This window comes from Ooceraea biroi, chromosome 11 (genome assembly GCF_003672135.1).
Source record: "Ooceraea biroi isolate clonal line C1 chromosome 11, Obir_v5.4, whole genome shotgun sequence".
Lineage (NCBI taxonomy): Eukaryota > Metazoa > Arthropoda > Insecta > Hymenoptera > Formicidae > Ooceraea > Ooceraea biroi.
The window spans coordinates 7320851-7334794 of record NC_039516.1 but is presented as its reverse complement, the minus strand read 5'-3'; the positions used below and the strand labels follow the sequence as shown (position 1 = coordinate 7334794).

The 13944-nt window shown below is 32.1% G+C and overlaps 2 protein-coding genes across 4 annotated transcripts; both read left to right on the top strand.

Annotated features, from left to right (window-relative positions):
- The first annotated feature begins 94 nt into the window (after nucleotides 1-94).
- Nucleotides 95-4236, top strand: LOC105275907. Its single transcript, XM_026973830.1, has 5 exons — nucleotides 95-539; nucleotides 880-961; nucleotides 1231-1296; nucleotides 1377-1445; nucleotides 1533-4236. Exons 1-5 carry the CDS (start codon nucleotides 459-461, stop codon nucleotides 3503-3505), a joined length of 2271 nt encoding a protein of 756 aa, XP_026829631.1. The 5' UTR covers nucleotides 95-458; the 3' UTR covers nucleotides 3506-4236.
- A 157-nt stretch (nucleotides 4237-4393) lies between these two features.
- LOC105275802 (ARF GTPase-activating protein GIT1) lies at nucleotides 4394-13813 on the top strand. 3 transcript variants are annotated; one of them, XM_011332909.2, is made up of 15 exons: nucleotides 4394-4891; nucleotides 5139-5272; nucleotides 5371-5483; nucleotides 5701-5887; nucleotides 6219-6349; nucleotides 6412-6607; nucleotides 6695-6767; nucleotides 7000-7194; nucleotides 7278-7447; nucleotides 8145-8315; nucleotides 8611-8790; nucleotides 8861-9091; nucleotides 9170-9301; nucleotides 12725-12811; nucleotides 12929-13813. In XM_011332909.2, exons 1-14 carry the CDS (start codon nucleotides 4834-4836, stop codon nucleotides 12773-12775), a joined length of 2022 nt encoding a protein of 673 aa, XP_011331211.1. In that variant the 5' UTR covers nucleotides 4394-4833; the 3' UTR covers nucleotides 12776-12811; nucleotides 12929-13813. The 3 variants fall into 3 exon arrangements, with proteins under 3 accessions (XP_011331211.1, XP_011331210.1, XP_011331209.1); XM_011332908.2 differs by having other exon boundaries at nucleotides 12725-13813; XM_011332907.2 differs by having other exon boundaries at nucleotides 9170-13813.
- The last annotated feature ends 131 nt before the right edge of the window (nucleotides 13814-13944 follow it).

Sequence of the window (13944 nt, the reverse complement as noted above, 5' to 3'; positions counted from 1 at the left end):
AACATATCAGAATTCAGAGGCAGCGCAACACTTCTTTACGTCATAGCGCATGCGCGGTAAAAACAGTAACGAGAGAAGTAACTTCGTATGATTTATGTAAAATTTTGAGTAAATACGCTCGTTTTCACAACAGAATATAAACTCGAATCTTTAATAACTTTAATTATAGGTTCTGATTCGAATGTGTATATCACAGTCATGCGATTTTAACAGAATTCTCAAAAGTCCTTTATTAACGGAAATGGTTTTGTAAATCCGTCCATTTCTAATACGACTTGTCCAATTAGGAGGGCGCCACACATATACTTTATATTAGATATCCCATCTACTCTTTATATATTGTGCTTCAAACCAGTCGTTATAGGCAAGTTTGAAATACAGAACCGCAACCGATTTGATGGAAAGTGTTTACAATGTTCAACGTTATCAGTTAGAACGACTTCTTGGTGTAACATGTAATGTTAATAAGAAAATATCTGAACCGTGTTTGTGGACTTTATCGATTACGAAAATATTATTCCAAGAATATTGGTTTTACGGTAAGCAGCATTTTAGCAAACAACATATACATATGTATATCCAATTTTTTCCACTTTTAACACGTTACTCCAATATATTCTGGAATGAAAAAACAGATTTTTAAAAAGAAAACATAATTATACTGTTTGAAGCAATATATAATATAAATTGTAAAATTTTTATAATAATATATAAAATAATTTTTATATAGTTACTTATGTGAAGGTTTAAGGTTGTAGGATAAATATGTATGTAATTAGATTATTATCTTAAAATACTATGAGAAATATAATATGAGGGAGTTGTAATAATTTTTCAAAATAATCTAACAAAATTAATAAACTTATTTTCTTTTTATAGTACGACTTCAAAATGAGCCAATTTAAACCAAAAGCAGCACATCATTCTGGTTACTCTACAGTATCTGAATCCAAGAACAAAGGTATGTTTATCGATTGTCAATTTTGTGTATGTATTTTTACATTCTGCATGAATATGCACATATATTGGATGTAATAATATTTAAAATATTGTAGATAATATTATAGATAATAAGATATTCTTTTTAATAATATAATTTTTTCTTTTGTCTATTCGTTTATTTGTTTCTTCTTCTATTATAATAAATTTACAATATTTTTATACAGTACAACAAAATAATTTAAATACATCTCAACATACAATAAATGATTGTTGTGCTTTTGTTTTCAGTACGAGAGATATCGCAACCTGTTAGAATTGCACAGTTGCTTGGATTATCACAAAATAGTGCAAAAAGTAATATTCAGTTTATTAATTATTATTAATACTATATATATTATTAATACCAGAAGTTCTTATCAATATATCTTTTGCAGAATCAGCCGTTCCAATAAGCTTACCTGAAAGACTTACACCCTACCTGAGATCAAGCCGAAAAAAAAACAGTTAGTATTATATTTGTTTTCTTCTGTATTTTGTTTATTTATACACTTATATATACATTTATATATTTGTAATATTTTTTACCGCAGCAAATGCATACACAAAAGTGCCTTGTGGAGAAAACAATGTGCGACGAAACTTAAATTTTACGGAAAGGCAAACTACAAGAGAAATTAAAGACTCGAGAAAAACAGACGTGTATAACATCGCTGAGAAGCTTCCAACAGAAAAAGAAACATTACGTGTGTCGAGAAAAAGTTGTCTGCTGCCACCAAACAGTATAAAAGATAAGCACGTGAAGAATATTTTGAAACAAAAGACGCCTGCATCTTCTAACGTAAAGACGAATTCTGGAAGGAAATATATCGGAAAGATCAACGAATCAGAAGAAAGCTATTTACCTTTGGTGCAAAATTCTAAGGCACATACTAATTCCATGAAATGTGGAAAGAGTAACAAGATATCGGTCATACAATACACATCGTCACAAACGCTTCACGTGAACGATCAGTCGGGTATAAATATTTTACATTCACCTAACTCAGATCTGACAGATGGAAGCAATGACACGGTGACAAAAGAAATGATGAAACCTGATCAAAAGCATGAAGAAATCGACGTTTCTAACGAAGAAAACTGCCATACAGTTGCATGTAATGTACCAAATTTGACTTGTGCATGCATCATGAGCACAAAGCTAGAAACTGACTTACAATATAACGCAGATGGAAATATTCTTCGTTGTGCGGACGAACAGCCACTCGCTACATGCACGTTATCCGATAGAGAGAAAATGCAGAACGAGATACATCCAACGAACGCTGAAAAAGGAAAATGCTTACCTATTAACATTTGTGAAGATTTGCATTTATCTTTACAAGTTGTTACGGCTAAAGTAAATGAATGTGCGTGTGCGAATTTACAGTGTAAAACTAACAACAGTGAATACATAATTCTCCATAAAACAGAACTCACTGAATTGGCATCCAGGTTGAACATGCTCATTTGTGGACTGGAAGAAAATGTATCTAGTTTGAAGGTGACATTGGCTACCATTACAGACACACTGTCTGCGGCAAATATGACAAATAATAAAATAACCCAAGTTAATGAGGTAAAGATAAATGTAGAAATAGTAAATAGTGCAGACACCAAATCGCCACCGTGTCTAAATGGCACTATTTATACTCAAGCCGATAACATTTCGAAGGAAGCTTGTAAAACACCATGCATTGCTTCATCAAAGCCTGTGGAAGCGGATATATTTAAAGGGAATAATGTCGAAACACGAGGATCGCATCAGAGTGATTCCGAAAACAACAAGGAAAACGAGGAAATGCTGGATTCGAGATCTAAATCTACTGTGAGAAGGCGTTCTGCACGCTTAAGGGCAAAGCGATCGTCAAGCAATCTGGATATCACAAATGATAGCTTCGTAAATTTGGAGAATGAGCTGCGTATTGCAAACTCCGATGCAATTGCATCAGCTGGAAACTATACTCCCCTAACGCATAAATACAAAGATAACATTTCGAAGGGAGCTTGTAACATACCACGTATTACCATATCAACGCCTTTGAAAGCAGACATAGTTAATAATGTCGAAACACTAGGATCGCATCAGAGTGATTCCGAAAACAACAACAAGGAAAACGAGGAAATGCTGGATTCGATATCTAAATCCGATGATGAGAAGGCTGTGAGAAGGCGTTCTGCCCGCTTAATGGCAAAGCGATCGTCGAGCAATCTGGATATCGCTAATGATAACTTGGTAAATTTGGAGAATGAGCTGCGTATTACAAAGTCCGAGGCGGCAATTGCATCAGCTGGAAACTACACTCCTGTATCGGATAAATGCAAAGTGGGAAGGCCTTTAAAGGAATATATGGCTTTAAAATCGCGTATGAGTTGTTTGCTGACACCTAATATTAATCGATTTAATTCTATTCGGAGGTCGGGAAGCAATGCAAACCCCGAATCCGATGGTGTGAAAGCTTCTTTATCAAACAAACTTCTCCTAGAACTTAATAATTTATATGCAGATTCACCAGATACATTATAATTTTATACATATATGTTTATAACTGTTTTTTATTATAGGATATTACAAGATTATAAGATATAGCAAAAACATTATTCGATATTTACGCAATTTAAATTCTATAAAGAATATTGTCTATAATAAATAAAAGGATTTTATGAGAGGGACTTAATCATATTTGCGTATGACTTGAATTGCAGAACGCCTTCTCATAATCGTATTTAGATCTTGAATGTTGGCATCCAAATTTAATTTTCTCAATAGTGAATACATAAGTCTCCACAAAACAGAGCTCACAGATTTGGCATCCAACTTAAACAATTATGCTCATTTGTCGACTGGAAAAATAGAATTTTTCAAACTTTAAACTAGATACATTTTCTTCTAGTCCATAAATGAGCATGTTCAAGTTGGATGCGAATTCAGTGAGTTCTGTTTTATGGAGAATTATGTATTCACTGTAAATTCGCACACGATTCATTTACTTTAGCCGTAACAACTTGTAAAGATAAATGCAAATCTTCACAAATGTTAATCCGTGCAGGCAGGGATGTTTCTGCTGTATCTTATAATGTAAAAGTTAATGCACTATTTATTTTAATATAGATATAAATGTTTAATTATGCATACTTGTTTTGTGGAGTGTAGATTTTATTTAAAGATATTCTCATAACTTAGAAATATATTTTACTTGTGTAGAAAATCTCATTTAGATATTGTATTTATATATTGTAAAATAAATTATATTGAACAATATTGTATGCATAAATAATGAAAATTGGATTATTAAAAGTATAAAATCATACGTGTGTTTAATTAGCACTGGGACTACATTCACATGTCACAACTGGAGCCAAAGAGTGTGGGTCATTTAATGCTACAAATGCTTCAGAACACTTTCCTCTTCTTTCAAATAAAAAGAAGGAAAGTGTCGGTAATGTCAGCACTCTACAATCACTTTCGGACCCCCCGAATACGAAAGGTCGTATTCACGAAAATTGATTTAGCGCCGATTATCTGTAATAATTCGTCGATGCTGTGACAGTTACAGACATTTTTCGTCGGCGGTCGATAGTCTTTATCAGAAGACGTTATCTCGTCAATGTTTTACCGCAGGTTCACGAAATCCGCCACTGACAGGCGCCGCGGTCGGCCAAAGACTTTTTTTTTCGTCTCTCCGGATGCTTCGCAATAAGAGCACAATGACACAATCCGATTCGTATTTTTACTCTGAAGCTAGACCGTCGTTGTCGTACGCGCTAGTCCGCGACTGATGATTATGCTGTGCATTCGCGGCGATGACGCGTGTAAGTAACGCCAACTGAAGACGAAACGAAACGCGAGGAAGTATGGCACGTCCCAAGCACAGAGTGAACGCAGACGTGTGCGCCGATTGCGGTGCGCTTGGTGAGCATCGTTTTTGTTTATAACTACCGATTTCATCCTGCTTTTACGTAGATTGCACTTTGCCTGTGATAGGAAACTTATGATAATCGTGTATATTATTAATCAATCGTGTCCTGCTGCGTCGAGCATGCCGTTTGAACATTCCTTTGATTTAATTGACGCAATCGAATGACGAATACACAGTTCATTTGTTCATATAATAAAATTCCATGATTTATTAGATTGATATAAGATCGATTCGTTGCAGAGCCAGGATGGGCATCGATAAATCGAGCTATTCTGTTATGCGACGATTGTTGCGGGATTCATCGAAGTCTAGGACGTCATGTCTCGCACATAAAGTCACTGCACAAGAGCGTCTGGAATATGCATCTATTGAACGTTAGTAGACAGCCATAGGCCGGATATAATAGGATGTTCTTGTGGAATTTTTGTAATATATTTGTATCGTTCATGATAATGATGCAAAACTGTTGTAGATGGTGCATACGTTGAATGACAATGGAGCTAACAGTATTTGGGAACATTCTCTGTTAGATCCTAGCAATTCAAAGATTAGTAGAAGAAAACCGCAAGCTAAGGATCCCTTGCAGTTAGTAGATACATAATTGTTCATGTATAATAAATTTTGTTAATATGCTTTTATACTTGGACATTTCTGGAGTAATTTAAATTTGAGCAGATTATTAGTTGTCAATCTTTTTTATATAGCACAACAATTCTAAATAATAGGCACATATTTGTTTGTAGCCTCAAGCTCTTTATCTAAATACAGGATTGTATCTTTTATTTGTCATACTTGCTTATAGTCCAGTGAAGGCAGATTTCATTAAGGCGAAGCATCAACACTTGGCTTTCATATTACGACCGAGCAAAGAAGAATGTTGCACCGAGGAAGAGCTTAGTAGACAATTACATAGTAGTGTACGTACGAGCAATTTAGAAACTTCTTTGAGACTACTGGCACAAGGGGCTAATCCCAATTATTTTTATAAGGTATGTATTTCCGTTTTAATTTAGGATACTCTAACAGAGCTACCACTAGTTAAACAATTTTTGGAATTTTACAGTAAGATTCAGTAAGGATCAGTGAAAAAGTTTGGTTCGATTTTTGCGTCAAATCTTACTTTTTTGCATTTAGTAGAAATATTCACCAATCAAGTAAGCATCATTGTTGTCAGGCATTGTTTTACATTAGAGATTGTCAACATTGTGACCTGTATTGCATGTAAATTGATTTGAAAAATTGAAATTGCAAAAAACTTTTTGACTGACCTGATAATTAAACGTAACAAGTTATATTAAACATATGTACATATGTACATAGGAGAAAGGAACCACGCCTTTACACGTTGCAGCTCGTGCTGGGCAAGCTCTCCAAGTAGAACTTTTAATAGCTAATGGTGCAAATCCAAGCATAGTTGATTTAAATGGACAGATGGCTGCTGATACCGCCAAGTAAGTAATAGCGATATATGCGCTTGAAAAATATTTTATAACAAGATGTTCTATTATTTCAGAATGGCGGGACATATAGATTTATCTGAACGCATAATTGAATGTACCTATGAAGTGGCAGATAGACTGACGTATCACATTTGCTCTCGCAAACCGAGTCATCGAGGCAATGAGCATCTCATCATCTCCGACCTGACTTCTAATTTAGATAAAAACGAGTTAGCTGTTGCCGAGGAAGGAAAAAACAGACTACAAATGGTATATGATGAACATTTATCTACATTATTTGTAGATTATCTGATTTATCTATGTTCCATACTCTTAATTTACTTTAATTTCATTCAGCTACCAAATCACTTGTTGGAGGAATTAGCCATGGATGTTTACGATGAGGTGGACCGTCGGGAAACGGAAGCAAGTGAGTACCATGTTTCTTGTAGCTTGAGAGAAAATTCGATAAAATATGTACATTATTAATGATACATGATGTATCTTTTGTCACGCTATTCCTATGGAAGGGTAAGTAAAAAATACTTGAGAATTTACTTAGTATGTTTTTAATTTAGTGTCAGATATGCGTAATGAAAAAGTACCTATTGAAATATAATATCGCAAACGATAATGAATATCCTAATATCTTACAAATATAGTCTGGTTTTCAACTGCATTCCTCCCGGAGAAGTGTACGGTTCCGTTTCTGCCAGTCAATCCACAGTTATCGTCCACCAGAAATCAAGGAAGACAAAAGTTGGCAAGATTTACGCCAAAAGAATTTACCACCCTCATCGTAGATTTGCTGGTTGAGGCAAATCGAAGATACATGTTCGCTAATAATGCACCTCAAAGTAATGTTATTTACTAGTAAATTAAAACGTATAGCGTAATGCAACGTTGAATATTTTACTACGCTATATCTGTCGTTCTTTAGATCTCGCGGTATCTATGCTTCGCAAAGAGCAACTTGGTAAACATGGATCACAAGTGTCCGACGAAGAACCTTTGTACGACAGTGTTGCGTCCGATGACGATTACGCTGCTCTGACATGTGCGGATAATAATTCGTCTGACATTTCAAATCAACTTAAAGTTAATAACGAGGTAAGCTTTTTAAAAAACTCCGTTTCTTCAATTCAAAGATATTCACTCGGATATTCAACAAATGCAGATATATGTATATTTCCTTGTTTTGTTATTACGATGTAAAGTATTTGGAATAATAATGTAAAGAATGTTAAATATTCTTTGCTGAGTAGTATTAGTAAGTACACTATTTCTATAAATTGCTTACTTTTTTTGTTTTTTCTATCACATCAAGAGAAATGGGAAAATATATACTCGGTATATATTCACACAGTATTGCTTTCAAACTCGCTATTAGTTATATTTATCTGTATGTGGTAAAATATTGAAGGTACCTGCATTAGTAACAAAAAGAGGAATAAGGAATTGGCTGAGCACGTGGCTTTTCTGTAGGCAGTGTTATTAGGCAAGTGCACAGACCTGTTTGTGCATGTGCGAGCATTGCCAAAGAGCGTAAATTTGATCATTGTGAAACATTAATTAGCTATCAGATATCGATTCATCTAATGACTCGTGATACACCATTAAACATGACAATTTATGTGTTCATAACAACACTGCAGTAATAATGTCTACGCCAACATGTAACAGTTATTTTGCGTGATTATTATAACATGCTCTATTCTGTCTCTCTCTCTCACACACACACACATTGCCTCCTTTCATAAGTATTAAAAATTTTAAACAAAAATCATTATTGTGCATGTTATTCCAGGAAGCACTTACACCAATGGCTAAGGGTCTTCCATCTATGGTAGAAGTTTTAAAAAAGCAATTGACTTTATCCGAGTCAACCGTACGAGATCTCCGCGAGCAGATATACATCTTACAAAGCACTGTTGAGCAACTCGGTCAAGAGAACAGTGAACTAAAGCAAATGCTACAAGTATGTAAAATATTCCTCTTTAATTAAAATTAGGAATTTAATTTAAAATAATCCTATTTTATTTATATCCAGCAAATATAATTTTGTTGTTTTGTTTTGTATTTGTCCACGCGTCTATAATTATGATATATTTTAGTTAGTGTGTATATATATATATATATATATATATATATATGTATATATGTATTATTATATTTAGTATACATATAATGTATTAATATGCACTTACACAATACACAAGTGCGCACTAAATAAATAAATAAAATTAAAAAAAGATTGTTCTCTCTCTATCTAGATGAAAGGTTCTAGCGATGGCAATGTAAATGGACATGTCGGACATGAAGAGCAGGAATTGGAGTCGGTGCACGATATCAAATGCACATCTAGTGTACGAGGAAACCAACGACCGGCGTCCATGTACGAGACAAGAGAGGGTTTGAGGAAACCAGCATCGTGGTCAACAACTATTTGTCAGGTAATTACTTTCTTCTAAACTGCTGGCAAAGTTTTGTACCATCATACCCATCTGTATCGATTTCGTGTAGACGAAACGCGACGCAGAGACATTATCGCGGAACAACACTCAAAGCTTGTGGGAATGTGGCGCTCCTAATTTACCACCCAACGAAGAGGTAACTAAACGAACCGAGCAAGTTACTAAACGAATTCAGGAGCTGTGGATGGCAATGCAAGATCCAAGTCAACGAGAGGCTTTCGTCCCTTGTGCCGAAGGGATCCGCGTTGCTGTCGCCGAGTTAACTGCCATATTTCCTCAGGTAAAGTCTAAAGTTGATATCACTTTATTTATTGGACATTATCAGAACTCGGAGAGATCGTTTCTATTGTATCGATAGAATCCGATAGAGGAGAACATCAGATCTGCCTTACGTCAGTTGAACGGTAATACTGGGAGACTTCAGGCAGAATGTTCCGGTCTTCAGAGATGTACCAGTGATGCCGAGCACATGGATCGTTGCTTGCAGCAAGTACGTTCATGTGCTTACGATATTGCCAAAGCAACTAAACTACTCGTTACGCAATTTCAAACGTAAATCAAAGGGAGAATACTCTTGACATTACGGAACAAAAGTATCGGAACTTGGCTATATATATATATATATGTAAATTTTCGATAAATGTAAATATTCTTGTATAGAAAACTGAAATCTATTAAGCCCGTTTTAGACTATGCAATATATTGCGCTAGATTTGACGCAAGAGGTTTCTCTATTTTTATCACGTCATTATTATCACGTTTTCTTCAATTTATGAAACGTGCAATTTGTTTGCAATTTGTGTATGGTATTCTCCAATATTTCTTCCTTTAAATCTTGCGCAATATATTGCATAGTCTAAAACGAGCTTTAGAAAAGTTTTCTCTCATCTCGTCTCGAGTCTCTACTAATTATTGCAATGCTTTATTTGCTGCATATCAAATAATAACATCCGTTTTCTTTCATTTTGTCATCTTGTTGTATTTAAATACGGAGCTGTAAATAGCAGAATCAGATTTTCTCATTTTGTTATTATTATCAGATTATTTAATTGCTAGACTAGATTATTAAAATTCTATTCTACATTATCATGATTGCATAGGATCTAAATCGGACATGACATTGTTTGATCATACATTTTATATTATACCATTTTATATTTCTAACAAAGACTGAATAGCGACAGACCAATGAATCTTATATATATATATATAAAATCTATCAATTTAAGTTGCATATATATATATATATATATATATATATATATGCAACTTAAATTGATAGATTTTGCTCGACAATCATAAATTTTGTTCGAGTAAATTTTAAAAGATGTAGGCTTCGCCGTTCGTAGATTAGAATAAAATATATTATGTGAAAAACGATAATAACTTTGAATTTTTTCTTTTCTTTGATGTACATATTACTATTATAGATGGATTAGTGATGTATATCTGATAGACAGAAGCAAACATTTATCTGTAACTGTATGCGTAAAAGAAAGAGAAAGGAACATAACTGTTCAAAACATTGCTATTATGTTCTGAACAGATGTGTATTACATATATACATATATCATTATATCTTTGAATCAATTTAATAATTGCATCATAATACAGAAAGATCTTTGAGAGATAATTGGAAGAAAACATTTTAACTCTTTGCAATCTCTGATGTATTTTTGATCTGCATTGTCGAATTATCTCAGTTAAATTACATACCTTAATTTTAATGCTTTCATGTTTCATTACTAGTCCGTATAATAGAAATGAAGATGTTAAATTTATAATCCCAATTTATTATTTGTATCATTTTGTTGTATCGTTTTTCATTTTGTTATATATTAATATTTAATTCATATCATTTCTTACTTCCTGTCTCATATACATTGTGACGTTTATTTCTTAACTTTTGTTGATTACATCACTATTTAAAATAATTTGTGCAATATTGCAAGTAATTTGTTATTTAGATAACTACGAAAAAATAATTAAATTTATTTTTTAAATATATCCCCTTTTACTTTTTAAATTTGTGCAACAAAATAAAAATATATTTTATTGAAAAATATAATATTAATATTAGTCGTATAACATAATAGCTATAACATGTGCTTATAACATTTTATGTGTAGAATTTATTCAATACTCACATAGAGAGAGTCCTTTTTACATACTTTACAATACTTTCTATGCCTGGCCAGTTATATTGATACGTGACGTACTTTAAGACTATGTAAGATTAAAATTTTTTAGTTGAGTATAGCTCAATCATCGATATGATAAATGTTATTATCTTATAATATTATCAATTGTAATATAAGGACAATGTTAATTTTACCTTAAAGATTTAACCGAAAGTATTATAAAATATAAAAGGGAGAGAAAACCACTCGTTGCGATTGACTTTCTGTTTGATAAGAATTGTGTACGAATTGTGGTTTGTTATATAACTATTAAAATTTTGTCAATATATACATATTTTTTCTGTAAAAAAAGGAAAATATGTAACAATGCACACATGATTGTGTAATAACTATATCTCTTTCCTTAACTGTTATTCACACTTACAAATTAAAAACATAAAAGATGAAATCAGGTACGAATTTTTGCTTTACATAATTCCATAATTTTCTTCTTTATCTTTTACTTTATTCATTTATCGTTCGTATTGAGCTAGACGTCTCACAACTTTTGTAGAATATTACGTGTAGTGTTGAAGCATGCTATGAATATATTAAAAACGAATAATTATTTAAAGAAAAACACTTGTTTGTTTGTGCCTATACTTTATTTCCAAAAAAATATTTGTACAAGTTGTGCATAAAAAATTTGATTTTGAAAACATATATAATTAAATATAAAAAAATACAAAAAAAAATAGAAAATTAAGTTATTGGTTACAAATCGTAGTAAAATTTAACGAGTAAAATTTAAAGAGTAAATTTAACAAATATGAGAAAATATACATATCATTAAAAATGAATAGAATTAAAAATGCACTATTTCTCTACATTATTACGCAATTCATCTGTTTTTAAATACATACAAAAGATTGAGATAACTTAAGAAAAATCTTTAATCATATTTAACAAAATCACAAAATGTATATGTACAAATTGTATAATAAAATATAAATTCTTAAAAATTATTTACAACTATTATAGAAATTACTATCTCAATACTACATGTTTCCATAAATTGTTCCTTAGAAGAATGTTCGAGGACTACGAGTATAGTAAATCTTTACTTTTATGTATAGTGTTGTGCAAATAATGTCTATAATCTTCATCTGTAGTACAAATTCTTAAATCTATATTGTTAATCTTTAAGCTTGCATTGAAAATGTTTAGTTGTTCAGGATGTATCTTCCAGTCGGAACATGATAGATATCGCAAATTATCACAATGTCCCATTAACAACTGAACGGTGGACATAGATAAATAGTGATTTTGCATTATCATTAATGCTTCTAATTGTTTCATTGGATTTAACAAAAGAATATCTGCCATTGTTTTGTCGTCAAGGTTCGAAGGACGTATAAATAAATATATAGACTGAATATTTATACAATAGGAAACTAAAAATTTGAAAAGTTTATCATTGGAAGATGTAGATTCATTGTCATGTTCATTAATTATTTTGAGTCTTTTTACTAATTGCAATGAAGGTGTAACTTTAAACTTTCTAAAACATTCTTCATATTCTGCCTCATTGTAAACAAATTCACAATCATGAAAACTTAGGCTTTCTATGTTAGGACAAAATAGACTTATATCAATAAGTGAATTTAAATTAATTATTCCGTATGCGAAAACTAAACTGTTAATCGTGGAACCTTTGACTTTCAATACATCATGCAACGTATGATAATTATTAAAGAAATTATAATTATTAATTTGTACATCTTTCACATTAGGAAATAAAGGTAAAATCCTTAGAGCTTTACTATTATCATCACAAGGTATAGTGAGACGAAAGATATTCGGACGCATCTTAAATTCACGTAAGTTCTTCATATTAATAATATTACTAACATCCTTCGTGTACCCTAAATAACGATCTAAATTATTTTCTGTTACGCTTCCAATGTTGTGACTTACATCTGTCTCATCACCAACAGCTAACAAGTAAACGAGGTTAATACTCTCTAAGCATGAATGTTTCATAAGTAATTTTTTATAACCAAATTCGTTTACACCAGTCTTCCGAAGGCTAATATTCTTTAAATCTATGCACAAAAGTAAATCAGAAATGCATGCATTTGTTACTCCCTTGGACCACTTGACATTTATGTTCCGTATCATTTTACAGCTGAGTGCAATTGTTGCTATAATATTATCTGTGCAATTGCTTTCTAGAGTAAATTCCTCTAAATTCGGCATATTACCTAGTCCCTTTGTTAAGATTTCAATAAAGTAAGGATGATCTTTGACCCAAGTGTGACTCATATCTAAAACCTGTAGCTTATACATACAGGATAAATGTTTAAATAGAACATATTGTGCAGAAATAGTATATAAGTGCCAAGATGATATAACTTTCAAGTTTCTTGTATCAAAAATTGCTTCTGCTAGTTTCACTATCAACAGGTCATAATTATAAAAACAATTAATACCTCTATACTCATCGCACATATGGTACATGAAACACTGCAATGATATTTTAAGCCGCAAATGTGGTGGCACGATAGAATTTACTAATTCTTTTATTTGTTGCATCATTACTATCATCTTAGCATTTGCAAGTTGTGGATCCACCATATCCATTATGCCAATGAACTTTGCCATATTTTTAGCAGAATCAACCATTAATTTTGTAGTGTTTGATAGTGCCTGCTCTTCTAATGTAGGAACTGGATATTTTCTTGGCATTTTGAAAAGTTATTCTTGGTATTTGTCAGGACGTCAGGAAGTATTTAGTTGCAGCTGCTACAATAAAATTGTACAAATCTGTTTGGTTTTGAGTGATTTGTCAAAAGCACTTTCTTGGAAATGTAAAATATGCCTGTAAGAATAAATATAAGGAATATAAATTTAAATAAAGATGAAATAAAAACTGTTTATATCACAAGAAATTTAGATTTCTTTATTTATTTATTGTATTATTTTCCTGATTGTTATTCAACATAAATTTACT

Coding starts and splice junctions, on each gene's coding strand:
- LOC105275907 (XM_026973830.1), top strand. CDS start 459: ATGTTAATAAGAAAATATCTGAACCGTGTTTGTGGACTTTATCGATTA. Junction 540..879: donor CCAAGAATATTGGTTTTACG/GTAAGCAGCATT, acceptor TTCTTTTTATAG/TACGACTTCAAAATGAGCCA. Junction 962..1,230: donor ATCTGAATCCAAGAACAAAG/GTATGTTTATCG, acceptor TTTTGTTTTCAG/TACGAGAGATATCGCAACCT.
- LOC105275802 (XM_011332907.2), top strand. CDS start 4,834: ATGGCACGTCCCAAGCACAGAGTGAACGCAGACGTGTGCGCCGATTGC. Junction 5,273..5,370: donor GGAATATGCATCTATTGAAC/GTTAGTAGACAG, acceptor AAACTGTTGTAG/ATGGTGCATACGTTGAATGA. Junction 9,092..9,169: donor TAACTGCCATATTTCCTCAG/GTAAAGTCTAAA, acceptor TTGTATCGATAG/AATCCGATAGAGGAGAACAT.